Raw genomic sequence first — 15,866 nt, 5'->3', positions numbered from 1 at the left:
TATCATCTTCCCGGGCCCCTGGTTCTTGACAACCAGCGCTAAACTCCGTACGTATGTAGTAACTGATTATCAGCGTACTCGGTAGTCGTAGCGGACCTACCTACCTACCTAGCGAATAGCAGTACGAATACGATCAAGGGAGTTAGGTAGATAGGTTAGGTAGGTAAGGTACGGATACTACCTATCTAACTTAACAGGTTAACTAGCGACGGTGCTCCATCCCCGCTGCGGCTGTCAACGCGGCAACAACATCCATCCACAGAGAGCCCAAAAAAAAAAAGAAGAGAGAGAGACAGAGAGAGATGACATATAGCAGACCAAAAAAACAGATTGGTGGTCATGGCTCGCTGAAAGTGATTGTTATGTAATTAGGGATAAGTTAACCAATTGTCTGGATGGGATGGAAATAAAAAAAAGAATTAGCATCCATAGATCGACCAAAAAAAAAATTCACGTACGCCTGCCTGGTCGGTGGTCGGTTCTGACTACCTAACTAACCTCTTCCTTCTCACTCCCCAGACAGACGACAGAACAGATAGACCATGGAGATTGGAGAGACCCAATCCAACCTCCCTCCCTCTCCCTAACTAAACCAGAACCAGAACGCTAAGAAATTCTTAGATTGCTCAACTGCCGACGCTAAAGATGAAACGGTCGACGGAACTAATACGCATGGGGAAAGAAATCAGGGGAACCCAACCATTCAGGGATGAGAGCCAAGAAACTTAAAGACACCAAAAATATTGAAAAGCCAACCCCAACCCCGTGACAAAGTCCCAATTCCGCAAATGATAGGCACAAAGTGCCATCGTTCAGGTTCAGGCTTCCAGCGGCCCGGGCGCACGGCCACGACAGCCGCAACCGCAACTGCCCCGCAGGTCCCGGGCCCGCTTCCGTCGTGGTTACGGTTAGGTTACGGTCGCGACCCTCCAAAACGAACCTAACCTAGCCCTACTTTGGAACACCGCGGGGCCGGGCTCGGGGCCGGTTTTTAAAATCAGTGCTAAAACCTGTCCCTGCCCTGGGACTGGAACTAACCGCCGTGTCCTTATCCGTCGAACCACCTGTGACAAGGGGGGGGAGAAAACTAGAAAAACTCAGACTCCAATTGGCTGGAGATTGGAACCCGGGTAAGGACATAACCTAGGACCTAGGTAAGGTACGGGCTACCTACCTTCCTAACCAGTGACCACTGAGATACTACGTACGTATCTTGCCAGGGCCAGCACCGTACCTACCTAATCTCTCCACCTACCTCCATCTCCATCCCCGGCTCCGGCCCCGGCGCCCGGGGGACCGGGAGAGAGAGAGTCAAGAATTCAGTTCAGTCCACAGCGCCCTGACAGCTTGACACACTCACCACGGACCCTACCTTTTTTCCTTTCCTCCTCTTTTCTTTTCTTAGGAGAGTCATTGCTCAGCCCCAGGAAATAAGAGAAAAAAAGAGAAGTATCATCATAACCTGCCGGTTTAAGTTAATAATAATTATGAAGATCAGAAAACAAAAAAAGTGTTGAGAGTATACCTAGCTAGCGGTAAAAAAGAGCTACCAAGTCTTAATGCTTACTACGTACTTACTGTGCAGCGATCCGAGTCCCGCTAATGCTAACTACCTAAGCTAGCTGGCCGTTGATCTTTGTGTGAAAACTGAAAGTTTCGCGACCGCGTAAGAGAGATCAACCAGACCAACCAAAAATGGAAAGGGAGAGGGGGAGGCCAATTGGGCGATGAAAAAAACCCATTTATTAATTTGATTTCCTATTTTTTTGTTGTGTTCCCGGCTCTGCCCTGGGCCTAGAAAGCTTCCAAGTGTCGATCAAAGGAAAAATTTTCTTATGCGTCTCCCCAGACTTTCGGGACGGGACGGTAGTAGTGTACCTTACTTACTACGTAGACTTAAGAGTCCAGTTCCCCTCTGAACGGATACCCAAAGCTGCGGGATACCCCCACAGTAATATAATTTGGACAGGGCCCACTTACCCGTGGAGGCTTTGACTCCCAGAGTTCGAGGGTCTGGAAGCACCGAAAATGATTTTCTTAGAGTACTACGTACGCGTACTGTAGAAGCCAAGAACCTGGGGCATCCCGTAGATCTGCTAGTATCAAGTAGCTACACAGTTCGGAGTCAGCATTGGCTCGACCCCTTCGTCGAAAGGGAAGGCGGGACGCAAGCTATCAACATGTGGCGTATCATCAATCGTGTGTATCAGGGTGAATGAAGAGTGAAGAAGACAAAGCAGGGATATCACTGTACTGCAGTAGGTGGATTTGCCAATGGATGTAAATGAGAGCTTTTGCAATGTACCAAATTCGAAAACCGAACGAGCAGGAAGATCGGGAATAACCAGTTCAAACCAAAGTTACAACACACACGATAGAGGACGCTAGAACGAAGGGATGCTTTCAGAAAAAGCGATGCGGGGAGGTATCCTATTTGGAGCAAATTACTACACAAAAATGACAAGGAGCTTTGTCTTTTGCTCGCTGAGTTCGCCGGCAAAATGCTTCGCTCGTCATCGCTAAAAAAGTTCGTTAAGGGGTCATAGGGAGGGGGAGGATGCTGTAGAAGCTGGCAATCACAAAAAGGAATGAAAAGTTTGCGATGGCTGGTATCTACACTGTGTATCTACCAAACCAAACTGCCCCTGCTAGGTCTTGAGATCCAGTTGGGCCAGCTTCTCCTGGACTCGCTTGAGAATTTCTGGATCCGGTTCAGACTTGACTTTCTTTGGTCTGTGAAGGGTTAGCAGTAGTTTCAGCGGGTACCTGTCATGGGATTTGACGTACGGCTGCCGTATGGTATCCGGTCCTTTCTCTTGGTTGCATTTGGAGCACACTTTCTCTCCTGGCTGATACAAGGTCGAGCAGATATGGCAAAAGTATCGAACCCTACGGCGTGGCTTCTTCCAGACGCGCGGTTGCGGCTCGAGCGGAGGTTCAGCATCGCCAGGGTATCCGTCGGGGTATTTCTTGAGTTTGGGTCTGCAACCAGTCAGCACAACATCCAAGGTCAATAGGGCCATCCACACGTACGGATCACGGGGACACTTCTTGCAGCGGACATGCTTGCAGTTCTCACACTCCGTAGCTTGTCCGTGGAACAACGTGCCACACCGATGACAGGTGCGGCGAACCCTCTGTTTGATGGGCTTGCGGACCAGGTCCTGGCCACCAGTGCGAGAGGGAATGGTGAGCACAGGAGCCTTGCTCTTCTTGGGACGCAGTTCCTCTGCCGCTACGACGGCAGCCTTGGCCTTGGCCTTGGCCTTGGCCTCCTTCTGCTCCTTCGTCTTGGCCGGAGGGTAGCGAGGACACTTCTTGCAACGGGTGTGGCTGCAGCCATAGCAGACCTTGTTCGAACCAAAGGACGTCTGGCAGTTGTGGCAGGTGCGACGGACTCTCATGCGGATCGGCTTCTCCACGCGCTCAATGTTCAAGTTGCGAGGAGACATCCATTCCTCCGGCTCGAGGGTCAGGCCGTACTTGGCGAACATAGCACGGGCTCTTTCCTGCTGGACGGAGCTCCAGTGCGCAGTCAGGGCTGAGGACGCACCAGTGGTGGTCGTCGGCTTGGTGGTCTGCATGGATGCGGAGGGCCTGGCACTGCATTCGAAAGATCAGTATGAACGGGTTCTGATAGATCTCGATATTGGCGACGGGGAAAGTAATTTTCTTACGCTGCAGTAGGCTTGCTGGACTTGTCGCCGCCAGCTTCGCTGATGCTGGAGACGGAAGCTCTCTTGGAGCTGGAGTCACGGCGGAGGATCGTCTTCATCCGCCTCATATATTTGGAGAGACCCTCAGGCTTCTCCTCGCTTGGGCGGCTGGACGGCGTTGGTTCAGTCATGGTTGCTGGTGTTTTGTTTTCGTTGGATCTCTTAACGACGCATGTAACTGAGGTGGAAACCGATTTGGGATATCAAAGCTGCTGTGGTGGAGGCTCTCGCAGGCGGGACGTTGCACCAAGAGGAGAGCGGACGGCGAACCGATTTCAACAGCAGGCCGGAGGTCAAAAGACGATAACAGCAACAAAAAACGGCTTGCAACGACGACAAAGTCACATACGGCGGGCTTTATCGCAGGATACACAGACGGAGTCGGAAGCGGGCTGGGCGACGAAGCGGTGAAAGAGGGATCTACTACTGGTGGTAGGTTGACAGGCGGAACCCGGATCCCTGGGAGTCCCAGCAAGACGGCGAGCCACGCGAGCGGACGAGGAGATTATTATGTGTATTCCGGGGCGCAGGTTCTGCGTATGACAGCAGCGAAACGGGGCCGTCACCGGGGGGGCGATTGGTCAGGCGGTGGGCGTGACGGTGCAGCGGCGGGTGAGACAGGTCGGGACCTGCTGCAGTCGTGTACGGTACCTCGTCTCCAGCAGGAGAGGGAGGAAAAGATAAATATGATTGATGAGAAGGCGACGAAGAAGAGGAGAAGAAAGCAGGGAAGAGAGGAGTGGGCGCTGGGGCTGGGGGGGGGGGCGCCTGGAGATAGTAATAATACTACAGTACGAGCAGCGCTACAGTAGAACGGGGCGGGACTTGGGTTAGCCGACGGGCAGAGGCTTTCTGTCTAGCAAAGCAGCTAGCAGCACACCTACCCACTGCGGCTATCGTCGCCGACGAACACCTGTCGCCCGGGTCGTCTGCACGCTGCAGCTCGCAGGCGGTCCGAGTGCCTCTTTCTCTGCGGCCCACCGGCTCCGTCGGTACCGTATTGTCACCCCGCTTCCCTGCCGTTAGGTACGCTACGCCGCGCAGCCGTTCTGCCTGCCCCCTTCGTATCCCTCTTGGCTCCTGCCTCTTCCATCCCGCACATGCGCCTGCACGCTCTGTACCTGTACCTTTTACTCCTTACAGTACTGTACGTGCAGGCGGAAAGGCGCACGAGTCGAACCATTTGCACGCCGCCAGGCCTCCTTCTTAATGGTCGACTCTGGCGCCGCTGCAGCGTCACAGCCCGTCTGCACTCTCCGTCACTTTTGGTCCGGTTGTCTGGTCACCGCGCTCCTCACCCAGTCAAGCCGCGTCCAAAGTACCACGCACCTTGCCTGGCGGTACCAGGATCGAGCCAGAGCAGTACCCTAACCGAGTCGGTGGCCTGCTCGACTTTGATTCGGGACACAGGCACCTGTCGCTAATCGAATCCGCGATAGCCTGGTAATTAGTCACTTTACCAGTTCTGGCTATTTTCACCGCGTCGGACAGAGTTAACGCGTCTTCCGCCGATGTCAACATCCAGCACGTCATTGCCGTCGAGACAGACTGGTATATCTCTTTCCTTTGAGCTTTCTGTATCTTTACCGGTGCCAATCACGTCAATTGCCTGAGTATGCGCAACCGTTGGGACGTCCTGTCCATCTACAGTAAAGATGTTTCTATACGGAGTATCATGGTATCTCTTGCTGAGTGGAGCTTCCGCTTATCAAGAAGGGACCGCTGTGATGATTTCTAAGATTCTAGAAATAAAGTTTCCGTCCGAAATTCGTCGCTGTCCCTGAGATCTACCTGTTTACTTCTGAAGATAGTCCATACATATTGTATGGAAACTTAGCTGGCCAATTACATAGGGCAGTTGACGCGGCGGATCAATATTCGAGCTTTCTAGACCTATCGGTGCCGTGGATACGCAGCAGTAGCAGCAGGAATATGATTGACGCCGGGAGAATGGATTTGGAAGATCACAGCTGTGATAGCGGACAAATATTCCGGTCTACGTCATACTCAGACACAGAGCCCCTCTGCAATGTCTATTGACCTGAGGGTCTATCCTGCGGTCAAGTCGGTGGTATTGCGGTGATCATCAAGGGACCATCTAACGTTAGCAATAGCAACACAATCAGAGTAACCGTTTTGTGTCATATGACATAACTGTGTGAAAGTTGTATGTACTTAATGGGAAGCCAAGACTCAAAGTGATGCTGGGAACGGAGTGTTATTAATAATAATTCTGAGGGGTGTGGTTCCCTCATTATAAAAACTTGGCGTTTGGAAAAATACTCCGTGATATCAGCCTCTTACAATTAATTAAGAGTACGACACTTCTCCGAGCGTTCCCCCCCCCAAAATCCTCGCCTCGCCTCACCAGACCGCTGCTCCGCAAGGGAGAGAAAAAAAAAAAAGAAAACGAGGCGACAACCACGTCCACCCTCAGAGACATATAGTTTCTGAAATTTCCAAGAAAAAAAGAAGGCAATCATCGGTCAGCAGGGGAAGAAGAAAAATAATACAATCGTACCTAGATTCGAACGACGCAGGTTTTGGTTTTGGCTTTGGGGGTTTTCCGAACCCTGAGACTTTTGTACCGTACCCGGCTTAACATCCGTACTGCGGTATTGGTAAGTTACGGGCTTGTTATGGCCGCTCACAGCAGTTACGGAGTATTCATCCAACCGAGCCCGATCCAACCGACTCAACGGCGACAATGACGATCTTGATATTTGGACGAGTGAGGCAAAAGATTGATAATCGATTCATACTCTCAATAATCGACACACTGCTGTCTGCACGGTTGGTCAAGGCAAGCATTATTGCTATTTATGATAGTTAGTTCTGCCTCTGCAGGTATCCGTGTTTCCCTAGGTAACAGGCAACATCTTCCAGATTGTAATGGAGCTGACCACTGACTGCTGAAGACGTACCGCAGTAAGCAGAAGGCATCTAGACGGTCAATGTCACTTCGACTTTCAAAAAAAATATACTTCCGTCGTAACAAAATAAATGGGCTTATCTCGACCTTCTCTTCCTGGATCAAACTCGAACAAGGTCCAGATCAAAAGCCGCCTCCAGCTCTGCTGAGTCCGGACAGGAACACCGTAATAATGTGGAGAAGAGAACCGACCTTGCACCCTCGGTTCCGTCTGACTGGCTTGACTGAAACCCCCGGAGACTGCCTTCTAGATGCGTCCTTCCAGAAACCAAACGGAGCGCTGCAGATACATATACAAGCATCGGTTTGCCTCTCGCTGCCAGCATGATGCCTGCAACGGGCGAGCGTAACCTGTACTGTACTGTACATAATACAGCAGCAAGCATGTATATGTACATGTACATGTAGATGTTACTGTGTACATTTGGCCATACATTAAGCACTGTACCTGCTGACTACTTACGTAGCTCGATAAGCTCTGCGGCGCATACATATCCCTGGTCTGGCTCTATCTAATAGACGAGACGAGACGAGACGAGGCATCTTTGTTGCGGTCGATGTTACGGGCTTAGCTTTCTGCCTACTGCTGTACGGATTGCCTACGGAGACTGCTGAACCCCAATGCTCCAAGATCCGCGATGATTCGTAATGATTGCTGTTGATTTTTGGGTACAGTACCGAAGTGCCTAATAATGAGCGGCCGTTCGTGGACCGACTGAGATATGCGATAAACTGGGTACTATTCTTCTAAAAGAAATCCCATTAGAAGGAGGTGAGTGAATATTAATAATGGAGATTCCCTCCCTACAGTAGGTAGTTGCGAGATATACTCTTTCCGGTCATGTCAATCTCCCGAACCTCCCGACCCTTAAAAACTCTATCGCTAAGGGTGAAGATGATCGATTGATTATTGTTCTCGGAAAAATCACGGTTAAAGTCGTACGGACAACGGATAAATAGATTGACCTGTGACTTTCGGGGAGGATCTAGTGCATTTTTCTTCTGTATGGGCTTCCTACCTAGTTTTTGAGTTGTTGACTTGCTAACTTTAACATGAATGCGAGTTCCGCAGCTCCGGTCGTGTTCAGGTCTGTTCGAGAACGTTTTTTCCTGGCTTGTGCGAAATTAACTGTTCCACTGATTTACAGAATTATCGATTTGCTACGCCGAATGTTCGGTGGCGGTATACGACGCAGTATAAACTCAGGAGCTAATATCTACAGTATGGCCGTAGGCTGACAAGGGAAATCCCGATGGGAAAACTTTACTTTGTACACAGCGTATGGTTTGTCTCATCTAAGTAGGTACTTACTGTTCTTTGAAAAGAAAGAACCTCTACTACCACAGCATATGTATATGTATATGTACTGTACTATGCTTTCAGGATTCCAAATCGAGTAATATTCCATTGGAGGCAGAAAACAAACGGACGCAGGCGTGGAAATAGTAATTCAGATACCCCCACTGCAGCGCGTCCGTGGACGAATCCGTGTCGGGAGATGCATAACTCGTCGGGTGGAGATGTTGTGCACCGACGCCCATGGACAAAACTCTCACGGAGCACGATCCACTCACTCCGTCCCCGTTACACCGTATTATTTCTCACTCGAGCCCGAACCTCCAGTCTCGTCTGGCACAGCAGGAGTCATGCTGCAAGCGCATTGGCATTAATATGAATAATGAAAGAAAAGGAACAGAGCAGAGATGTTGAAAAACAGAAATCGATACTCACCCGTCATCGGGGTGGCTATCTTGCTGAATTGCCGACTTCTATCTGGAACAAACAGGGGCTTCCTTGCAAGAATGAGGAGAAGAAACGCACACCATCTTGTCCCTTGTCCGCGTTTCCGTTCGACCATAACTACTCCCGCTGCCTGTTTTTACTAAGTACCACTGCGTCGGATATCCAAACAGGTCTTAGGCGCATGTGAAACCTGAAAAGTCATAAGAGAGGGGGGGGGGGATGATATGAATCCATCCAATCCGCACAAGTACCTAGTTAGTGTACGAGTGGCCAGCACGCAGCGGCAGCGGCACCGCAGCCCCCTCACCATCGTGCAATTCGAGTTTGGACCCTTTCACCATTCTGCGAAAAGCTTGGCTGACATGGATGGCTTCTTTCTTTGTCACGATGAATGCGGAGAAAAGGTGGCTGGGCCCTGGCGCCGCTTACGTAGCACTCCCTGCTCTTCTTAACCGTTGAGACGTGTACATGTACACATGTACATCCAGACCCCGGAAATTTTCCAAGAGAAGCTTTGCAAGAAGGTTTAGAAAAGGGAGCTTACATGTTTCTGATAGGCAATTCCCTCTCGTGCTAACTGCTTTTACCGAGTCGAGACCTTTTCTGTATGCTACGAGCTGACCACCCTCGCCACATCGACTCTTTGTTTGCGTTTGTCGGCCAGAGTTTATCTATAGATAGCACATATGCCTGCGTCACCGGCGCTCTATTTACCCTACCTACGCGGAGTTATTCCGTTTTTCTGTTTCTGGCTGGCCGACCTTGGAGGGTGAAATTCGAGCTTCATGGCGTGTGACTTCTGTACCATGTATGTACATGTACTCAACAACATTCTCCATCCATGGATTTCCCTTCAAATACGTATTTGGAACGCCTCGTGAACATGAAGTTCGACAAATACATCGGGGATTCATACGATCCCTCCCACGTTTCATCACAAGACATTTGACCGCGCATGACTTCTCATATGATCTACAACCACCGATTACATCCAGAATGAAAATTAGTTAACCACCTGGTCCACTCGAAGGTCATGAACACAGTAGCGCTGATCGAACGTTCTCGCCACACAGAGTTTCTATCTGCGCGCGTTCTGTTACACAAAGGGAACACGAGGCTGCAGTTTGGTGTGCTCCTCTGTCGCAATAAAATTTGTTAATAAAATTTGTTGGACCCTGTTTTATACTTCTCCGATGGTTCAGTCGGAGGATGCGAATCTGACCTAACTACCGAGGACTTGGATCTCGTTACTTGCATTCTTCCATGGCCGCTTTCTTTTCTCTTTTATTCCTATCCATGCAGTCTCTCGCTCGTGGAGTTCGCCTTGTCTCGTCTATTTATTTAACTCGGGGACCATGACAGGAATATCTAGCTACACAGTGCATACATAGAGACTCTTCCCCGCTCCGTTGAGCATTCTGAGATTCATTCAAACGAATACGTGCATCCTAGTCGAGGCTACACTACGAGTCACTTTCATATCACATCACTTTTTGACTGACTTACTGACTGACAGCCTGAAATGGAACCATGGTTGAGACAAGAATCGATTGACAAGGATGAATATATAACATACAAACGTTGAACGTTCTCTTTTCCTTTCTCCCATTTTCCGGACGATTGCTGTACTTTCTTCGGCGATATTTCCTCTATATATATTTGATCAGTTACATGGAGAATTTTTGGTGTTGATCCTTTATAGCGGAGGCCTCCACGTCAGATTTCCCCCATTCCCTCCCTTTCTCACCCCTAGGCAACCGGCACCCCTCCTACATTTCTGGGTTATATTTTATACTCTCGCCCTTCACTTGGCACCAAGAACCCGGAGATCGCCTAGTCGTTAAATCCACTGGGCTGGGCGACTGAGCCCCTTCCCTTCCCCCTCCTGCCCCTTGGTCACTCAAGGCTCTGGGTTTGATCTTCGCTTGTTGGCAGCTGAGGTGTAGCGGGTTGAGATATTTATCTCCATCTGCTAACATCTGATAAGGGTTGCTTAGTGAGGATCCCCAGATAGTAAGTAAAATCCCTGTCCGCCAAAAGCATAGGTTGGGGTTTTTGTAGCACCCCTTCGTTGCAAAAGGGGTGTGAGCTTTTGAGACTCCCTTCTGGGGAAGGGGGAGGGGTGAAGGTGTTGGATTTTATTTTTTTTGTTTATTGACCTGGTCTCGCATGTGTATGTGTGTTTATATATGGGGGAAAAGAGAGAGAGAGAGAGAGAGAGGAATTTTGGTATTAAAGTTATATACACTATTTATATTTTTCTAAGCCTGTCCCCTTTCAAATACTTGCTATTTTCGCTCGGATCCTTTCCAAGTCTTGGTTCCACGTAATCTACTCCTTTGCGGCTGAAGCTAATAGAAGTGGCTGGGTAATTTATGAGGAAGCAATAGGGAAGGATCCGGATTCGTTGAGCAGAAAGCAAAAATATGGCATTCCGCAGGAGTGTTCTTTGATAATATGAGTGCCTGGTGGCTTTTGTGTCAGTCGCCATCTAAACATATTTCATATTTCTTTAAACTATTATTCTTCTGTTTCTGTTGATGGAAAGTATAAATTTTCTTTCAACTGCTTGCTCTACTTCATTTCAATTACCAGTTCATCGTCCATCTGCTCCTTCACCTGTATGTCTATCACCCCCTTGGGGGCCTCCAGCATCGAGCATCCATCTAATGAGCTTCCAGACCAAATCTTACAACTTGACCCTGCTGCACTTTCTGTTTTGGTCCCATTCTCAAAGAGCCATAGATTCTTGTCATCTGCGGATGTAGTCAGTTGCTCATACCTGCAGTCGTCGAATTTGATGATATCAAGGAACACTGAAGAAAGATATACAGCCCCCTTTATGTTGCTATTTCCAGATGTTGACAAACTGCTGAGGATGTGAATTGGGCGAGCAAAAGGCTTCGAGCTGTGTACTGTATGTGTTGTCTAGGTATGTCCCATGAGTACGTGAAATGTTACCGGATTGAATTTGAATAGAGAAATCTTGATCTAGGAGCATGCCTTGTTTGTCACGGAGTTATTGGTGCATGGATTGCGCGCTCTTGATTTCGATACTAGAAACAGTCCCTGGCCTCAAACAAACACCTTGTTTGTCACCCAGAGCAGTCACCGAGACAGTACGTAATCCCTTCATTGTGCAACTCGACAAGAATAAACCCAGCCATCATCCTCCGCCAGAATACAACACCTTATCCAGTTCCCAAGCTCAGTGAGAATGGTGGTGTGGAGTCACCTAGCGTCTCCATCCCATAGGGCTTGCGAGAAGGGTACCAACGTTCATACAGTACTTCCATACTCTTCGAGGCAATCGATATTCTTTATATCCCTTAATTGTTCATCGATTATCGGTCCCATGCTAGAGGCATGGAAGATCTCGGCCATGGTGTAGTGAATGTTCAAGAAAACCGGATCAGGTAGTGGGACATCCTCTACTCCCTTGGCGGTCCAGAGCCTGATAGTATGGTTCGCCAGGAGGAAGCGTAAGTAGTCCAGAGGGACATTTGAGTAGGTTTTGAGATGACAAACATGGGCCTGATTCTGATATAAAACAGTGTCATTAGTGACCATATAAGAGGTGTAGGTCGCCTAAATGTGAATTACCGTAGACTCAAAAGGCCAGCCGAAACTTCTTGAATTCTCCATAAAGACAGGAACTCAGCATGACTGCGTTTGAAGGATCATTTATACAAACAGAATTCATCCCAGTCCTTCTCACTCTGGAAAGTAGCAGCACAAGACAGTTCACATTTCACTCATGGGCTTTGATGGCGTCTAGAAGAATAACATTAGGAGCATGTTTCTTAAAATAATATTGATTTTAGCAAGCCCAAACGTCTATGTCCTTGTAATACAAAGTATAGGCAGAGAGAATGATATGTGCAACATTCATGTCTATATCTTTCATTTTCTGGACTCCCGGGCTTCTCCCATCAATCAAGATCCATGCTCTTTGTCATATTGCATTGATAATTGTCTCGCCGTAGGCAATCTTGACGCAGCCGTTCTGTTTGAGAACTTGAACTTGGAGATGGCGGTTCTCCTGCCACTATTAATGTCAGTGTATATATATATATATATATTTCTGTCACGGCGTGGTTCCTAGGGAGCATTCTAGGAGCCAAACCGCTGCACCACTGGCAAAAGACTATGATACGAAGCCAACGGCTTCGTACTGCTCTCGCTTATATAGCTTCCTGCCACGCCGTCACAATTTCAATGGGGGAAAAAGAGAGAAAGAAAGACTGTCAAGGAGTCAAAATCACAGATGCAGCAATGAAAATTTTTGCTTTTAGGTGTTTCATCAAGGCCGGTGGTGCTGCGAAGTCGGAAGTATATATTACTGCATAGTACTTAGCTTCCCCATCAAATCCACTTATCTACGTACCTTAGCCCATAACGTAGGTAGTATAAGCAGTACCTGGGACATTCTGAGACTTTCATAAGATTTAAAATAAAAGATAAAGTGGTATGATCGTGTGGATACCAGCAAAGGTGAAACCTAAGGTACCACGGAGATGATGCCAATCAGAGTTCAGTTCATAGCTGGTAGGAAAGCAACCCATGGGAATGGATACACATTAGCCACGTTAGTTTCTTATCGATCTCCACGAGGGACCTTCAAATATCCCTTAAAAAAAATTCTAGCACCTACGACCATAGGGTGTGGAAAACAGGGCTTCCCGTCCGCTCAGCCGTACTTAAGCCACACGCCGGGCGGTTAGTAGTTGGGTGGGTGACCACCAGCGAATCCCGTCTGTTGTAGGTTTTGATTTCTCTCTTATTTTTTTTTTGACGGGTTTAATTATAATGCATATTGATGGCTTCTTTCTTTCATCTTTGTTGGTGGTTGATTGCGTACGTATTTCATATTGCACTTGTAGATAGTCTTTTTTTTTCTCGCTCTACATTATTATATATATAACATCATCTCTTAAAGAAAAGGATCCAGGGACTATATTGCTTATATATTCAAACAGGAAATTATAGTCGTCTGTGTGACGGCGCTCAGTCATAGTATTATTAGCTAAAACTATGGTAGCTTGTCATACAGAATCGAAAGCATGAGGGGAAAAGAAAGGAAAAGAATTCGCAGGGCTTCGTGTAACGTGATATATATAGGCAAGTAGGACCGGCAGTATCCCAGAGACAAAGGAATGCTCAACACCGCCTACCTTACCGCCTAGGTGTCTGCCGCGCCGTCATAATCTGCAAGATTTCTTACCTAGATAGATAAGCTAACCTAGCTGACATCGTGTCTCATGTAGAAGGCAATAGTCACTATACAGGCAGATCGACATTTCCTGAGTCGGATGTACTCCGAGAATATGCCAAAGACAAGTAACAGAAAGGATAGATGCAACCATCCATTGGCTGGCAGCCGCCCCAATTTTGTTTGTCAAAAAGCCGGATGGTAATTACATGTTGACTACCAAGGGTTGAATGCTGTTATCATCAAGAATCAGTATCCGCTGCTAAGAATCAGCCAAATGTTTGACCATCTTATTGGAGCCAGATTATCCACAAAGTTTGGACCTCTGCGATGCATATCATCGCATCCAGATCTGTCAAGGTGAGGAATATAAAACAGTGTTTGTTTCAAACGAAATATGAGCCGATTTGAGTATTGGGTTATGCCATTCAGCCTATGCAATACACCAGCAATCTTTCATGCATATATCAACAACCCTTTAAAGGGCTTATTAGATGATTCCTGCATCTGTTATATAGATAACATCATGATCTATTTGGAAACAGAGGAAGAATATATAAAGACTTCTATGGCGCAATCTCTATGTTTTTCTAAGAATCCTATGTACATGCAGCGATAACCCCATCTTTTTAACATTCTGCTTCCAATCTAGTCACTCTATACTATACCTCCTTCTTGCACACTTGTCTTCTTGCGTAAGACGTAACCAACGCATTGTCATCATCTCAAACTCGGCATTGAATACGAGCTGCATGGGGCGCAAGAGCATAGAAGCCTATGATTCCTTGCTGTGAGTAATGAGGAGCACGAATTTGGGATGTTGCTTTGCTCACAGTAGGCTTGGTCTGTATCCCTCCACACATCGACGACCCGGAGTCCAGCTTTGGCGCTCATGGCATGCACATCAGTTTCAACCCATTTCCCACTTGTGATAGCAAGTATTCCTTGCTCCGCATTGACCGCGAATCGTTTCCCATCTATGTCACTATCAATGTCACGACGTGGGGAGTAATACACCTTCAGAGTACGGTCGCGGTGGTCAAACTTCGTCACACACTTCCACTCGTCCACTTGGAATATCTCTTGTCCAAGAACAGAGTTTGCGTGACGCAAGCCGTTGAGTATGAATTCGCTCAGACTTCTGTTGTCCGGGTTGTATGCCTGGAGAATTTTATCCTCGCGAGGACAGGCATCGATTGAAACAAGGAATTGACAAGGCATCTTCGACGCGAAGCAGCTGTCGACAAATCGAGAGAGGAGTGAAGAAGCACCAAAAAAGTCAAAGTTGGCGATGCTGTTGCCCATCCAGAGGAAGTTGACTGCTGTGGCCCTTTTGATGCCTGATTGGCTTGCAAGCCACGCAACGCAGTCCTCATAGGTCCCCAACAGGCCGCGAATGTCGAGATGTTTCGAGGACCCAAAGGTTTCAAAGAGAATACTTAAGCCTGCAGCAAGCTCTTCTGGGGAGACATCAAGAGCGTAGTAGGATACGTTTTTGCCCTGACGTTCAAGCGCCGAAAGGAGGGCTCCTGTTTTTTGGAGAGTACTATATGTGTATAACTAGATCAGATCCAATCCAAAGGCACCTTCACGGTATCTAGTGAAGTAGAGCAAATCAAGTTCCCATGATAGGAGAGAAAAACTTACCCGCATCCCAACTCGATCAAAGCACTCCCAGGAGGGATTCTCTCAGCCATATCCTCAACATGGTGTTCTAGAATTTCCATCTCCTTCGAACGGAGATAGTAATCTGGGGTTTTTGAAAACGCATCAAACAATCGTAGACCTTCATCATCCCACAGCAAGAGAGAAGGCAATTCTGGATCAGACGATGAAAGGCCACCGAGAATCTGCTTTTTCAAATCCAAAGGCTCTTTGTTTCGCCGGATATCGTAGACCACGGGGCCATATGAGCGTACAGAATCAATGACAGTCATTTTTTTTCCCCTAGGGTATCTCTCACGTAGGTTCTTCAAAACAGAAAAGTAGATAGATCGGATTTGAGAAGTCAATAGAGCCGTGTTTCGGTGATCACCGGTTACCAGGTCTTGTCAATTTATATCAGATGTCTGCCGGAGAGTAGTACATCGTGATACATCATATATGGCGACCTTTTCGATCCAGATGATGTCAGCGTCTTCTCATTCCTATCAGCCAGCCACCTCCATTGCTGGAAAGTTACAACCTCGCCACCCATGTACTCGTAGCTAGCAATGCAGCTCCTGCCATGTCTTTACTCCCAGCTAGAGGTGCATCTGAGGG

General features: G+C 47.9%; 2 protein-coding genes across 2 annotated transcripts; both read right to left on the bottom strand.

The window, feature by feature from the left end:
• Positions 1 to 2,648: 2,648 nt before the first annotated feature.
• VTN00DRAFT_9906 (uncharacterized protein) lies at positions 2,649 to 3,847 on the bottom strand (the record flags this gene model as incomplete). Its single annotated transcript, XM_069436913.1, has 4 exons — positions 2,649 to 2,733; positions 2,788 to 2,982; positions 3,034 to 3,603; positions 3,678 to 3,847. 4 exons carry the CDS (start codon positions 3,845 to 3,847, stop codon positions 2,649 to 2,651), a joined length of 1,020 nt encoding a protein of 339 aa, XP_069284505.1.
• Positions 3,848 to 13,820: 9,973 nt separating this feature from the next.
• On the bottom strand, positions 13,821 to 15,541 carry VTN00DRAFT_9905 (uncharacterized protein; the record flags this gene model as incomplete). Its single annotated transcript, XM_069436912.1, has 3 exons — positions 13,821 to 13,837; positions 14,438 to 15,150; positions 15,252 to 15,541. 3 exons carry the CDS (start codon positions 15,539 to 15,541, stop codon positions 13,821 to 13,823), a joined length of 1,020 nt encoding a protein of 339 aa, XP_069284504.1.
• Positions 15,542 to 15,866: the final 325 nt, after the last annotated feature.

Source organism: Thermoascus crustaceus, assembly GCF_041956765.1.
Source record: "Thermoascus crustaceus strain CBS 181.67 unplaced genomic scaffold VTN00scaffold_8, whole genome shotgun sequence".
Classification (NCBI taxonomy): Eukaryota; Fungi; Ascomycota; class Eurotiomycetes; order Eurotiales; family Thermoascaceae; genus Thermoascus; species Thermoascus crustaceus.
Note: the sequence above shows the minus strand (reverse complement) of the source record. Positions and strands in the feature narration are given on the sequence as shown.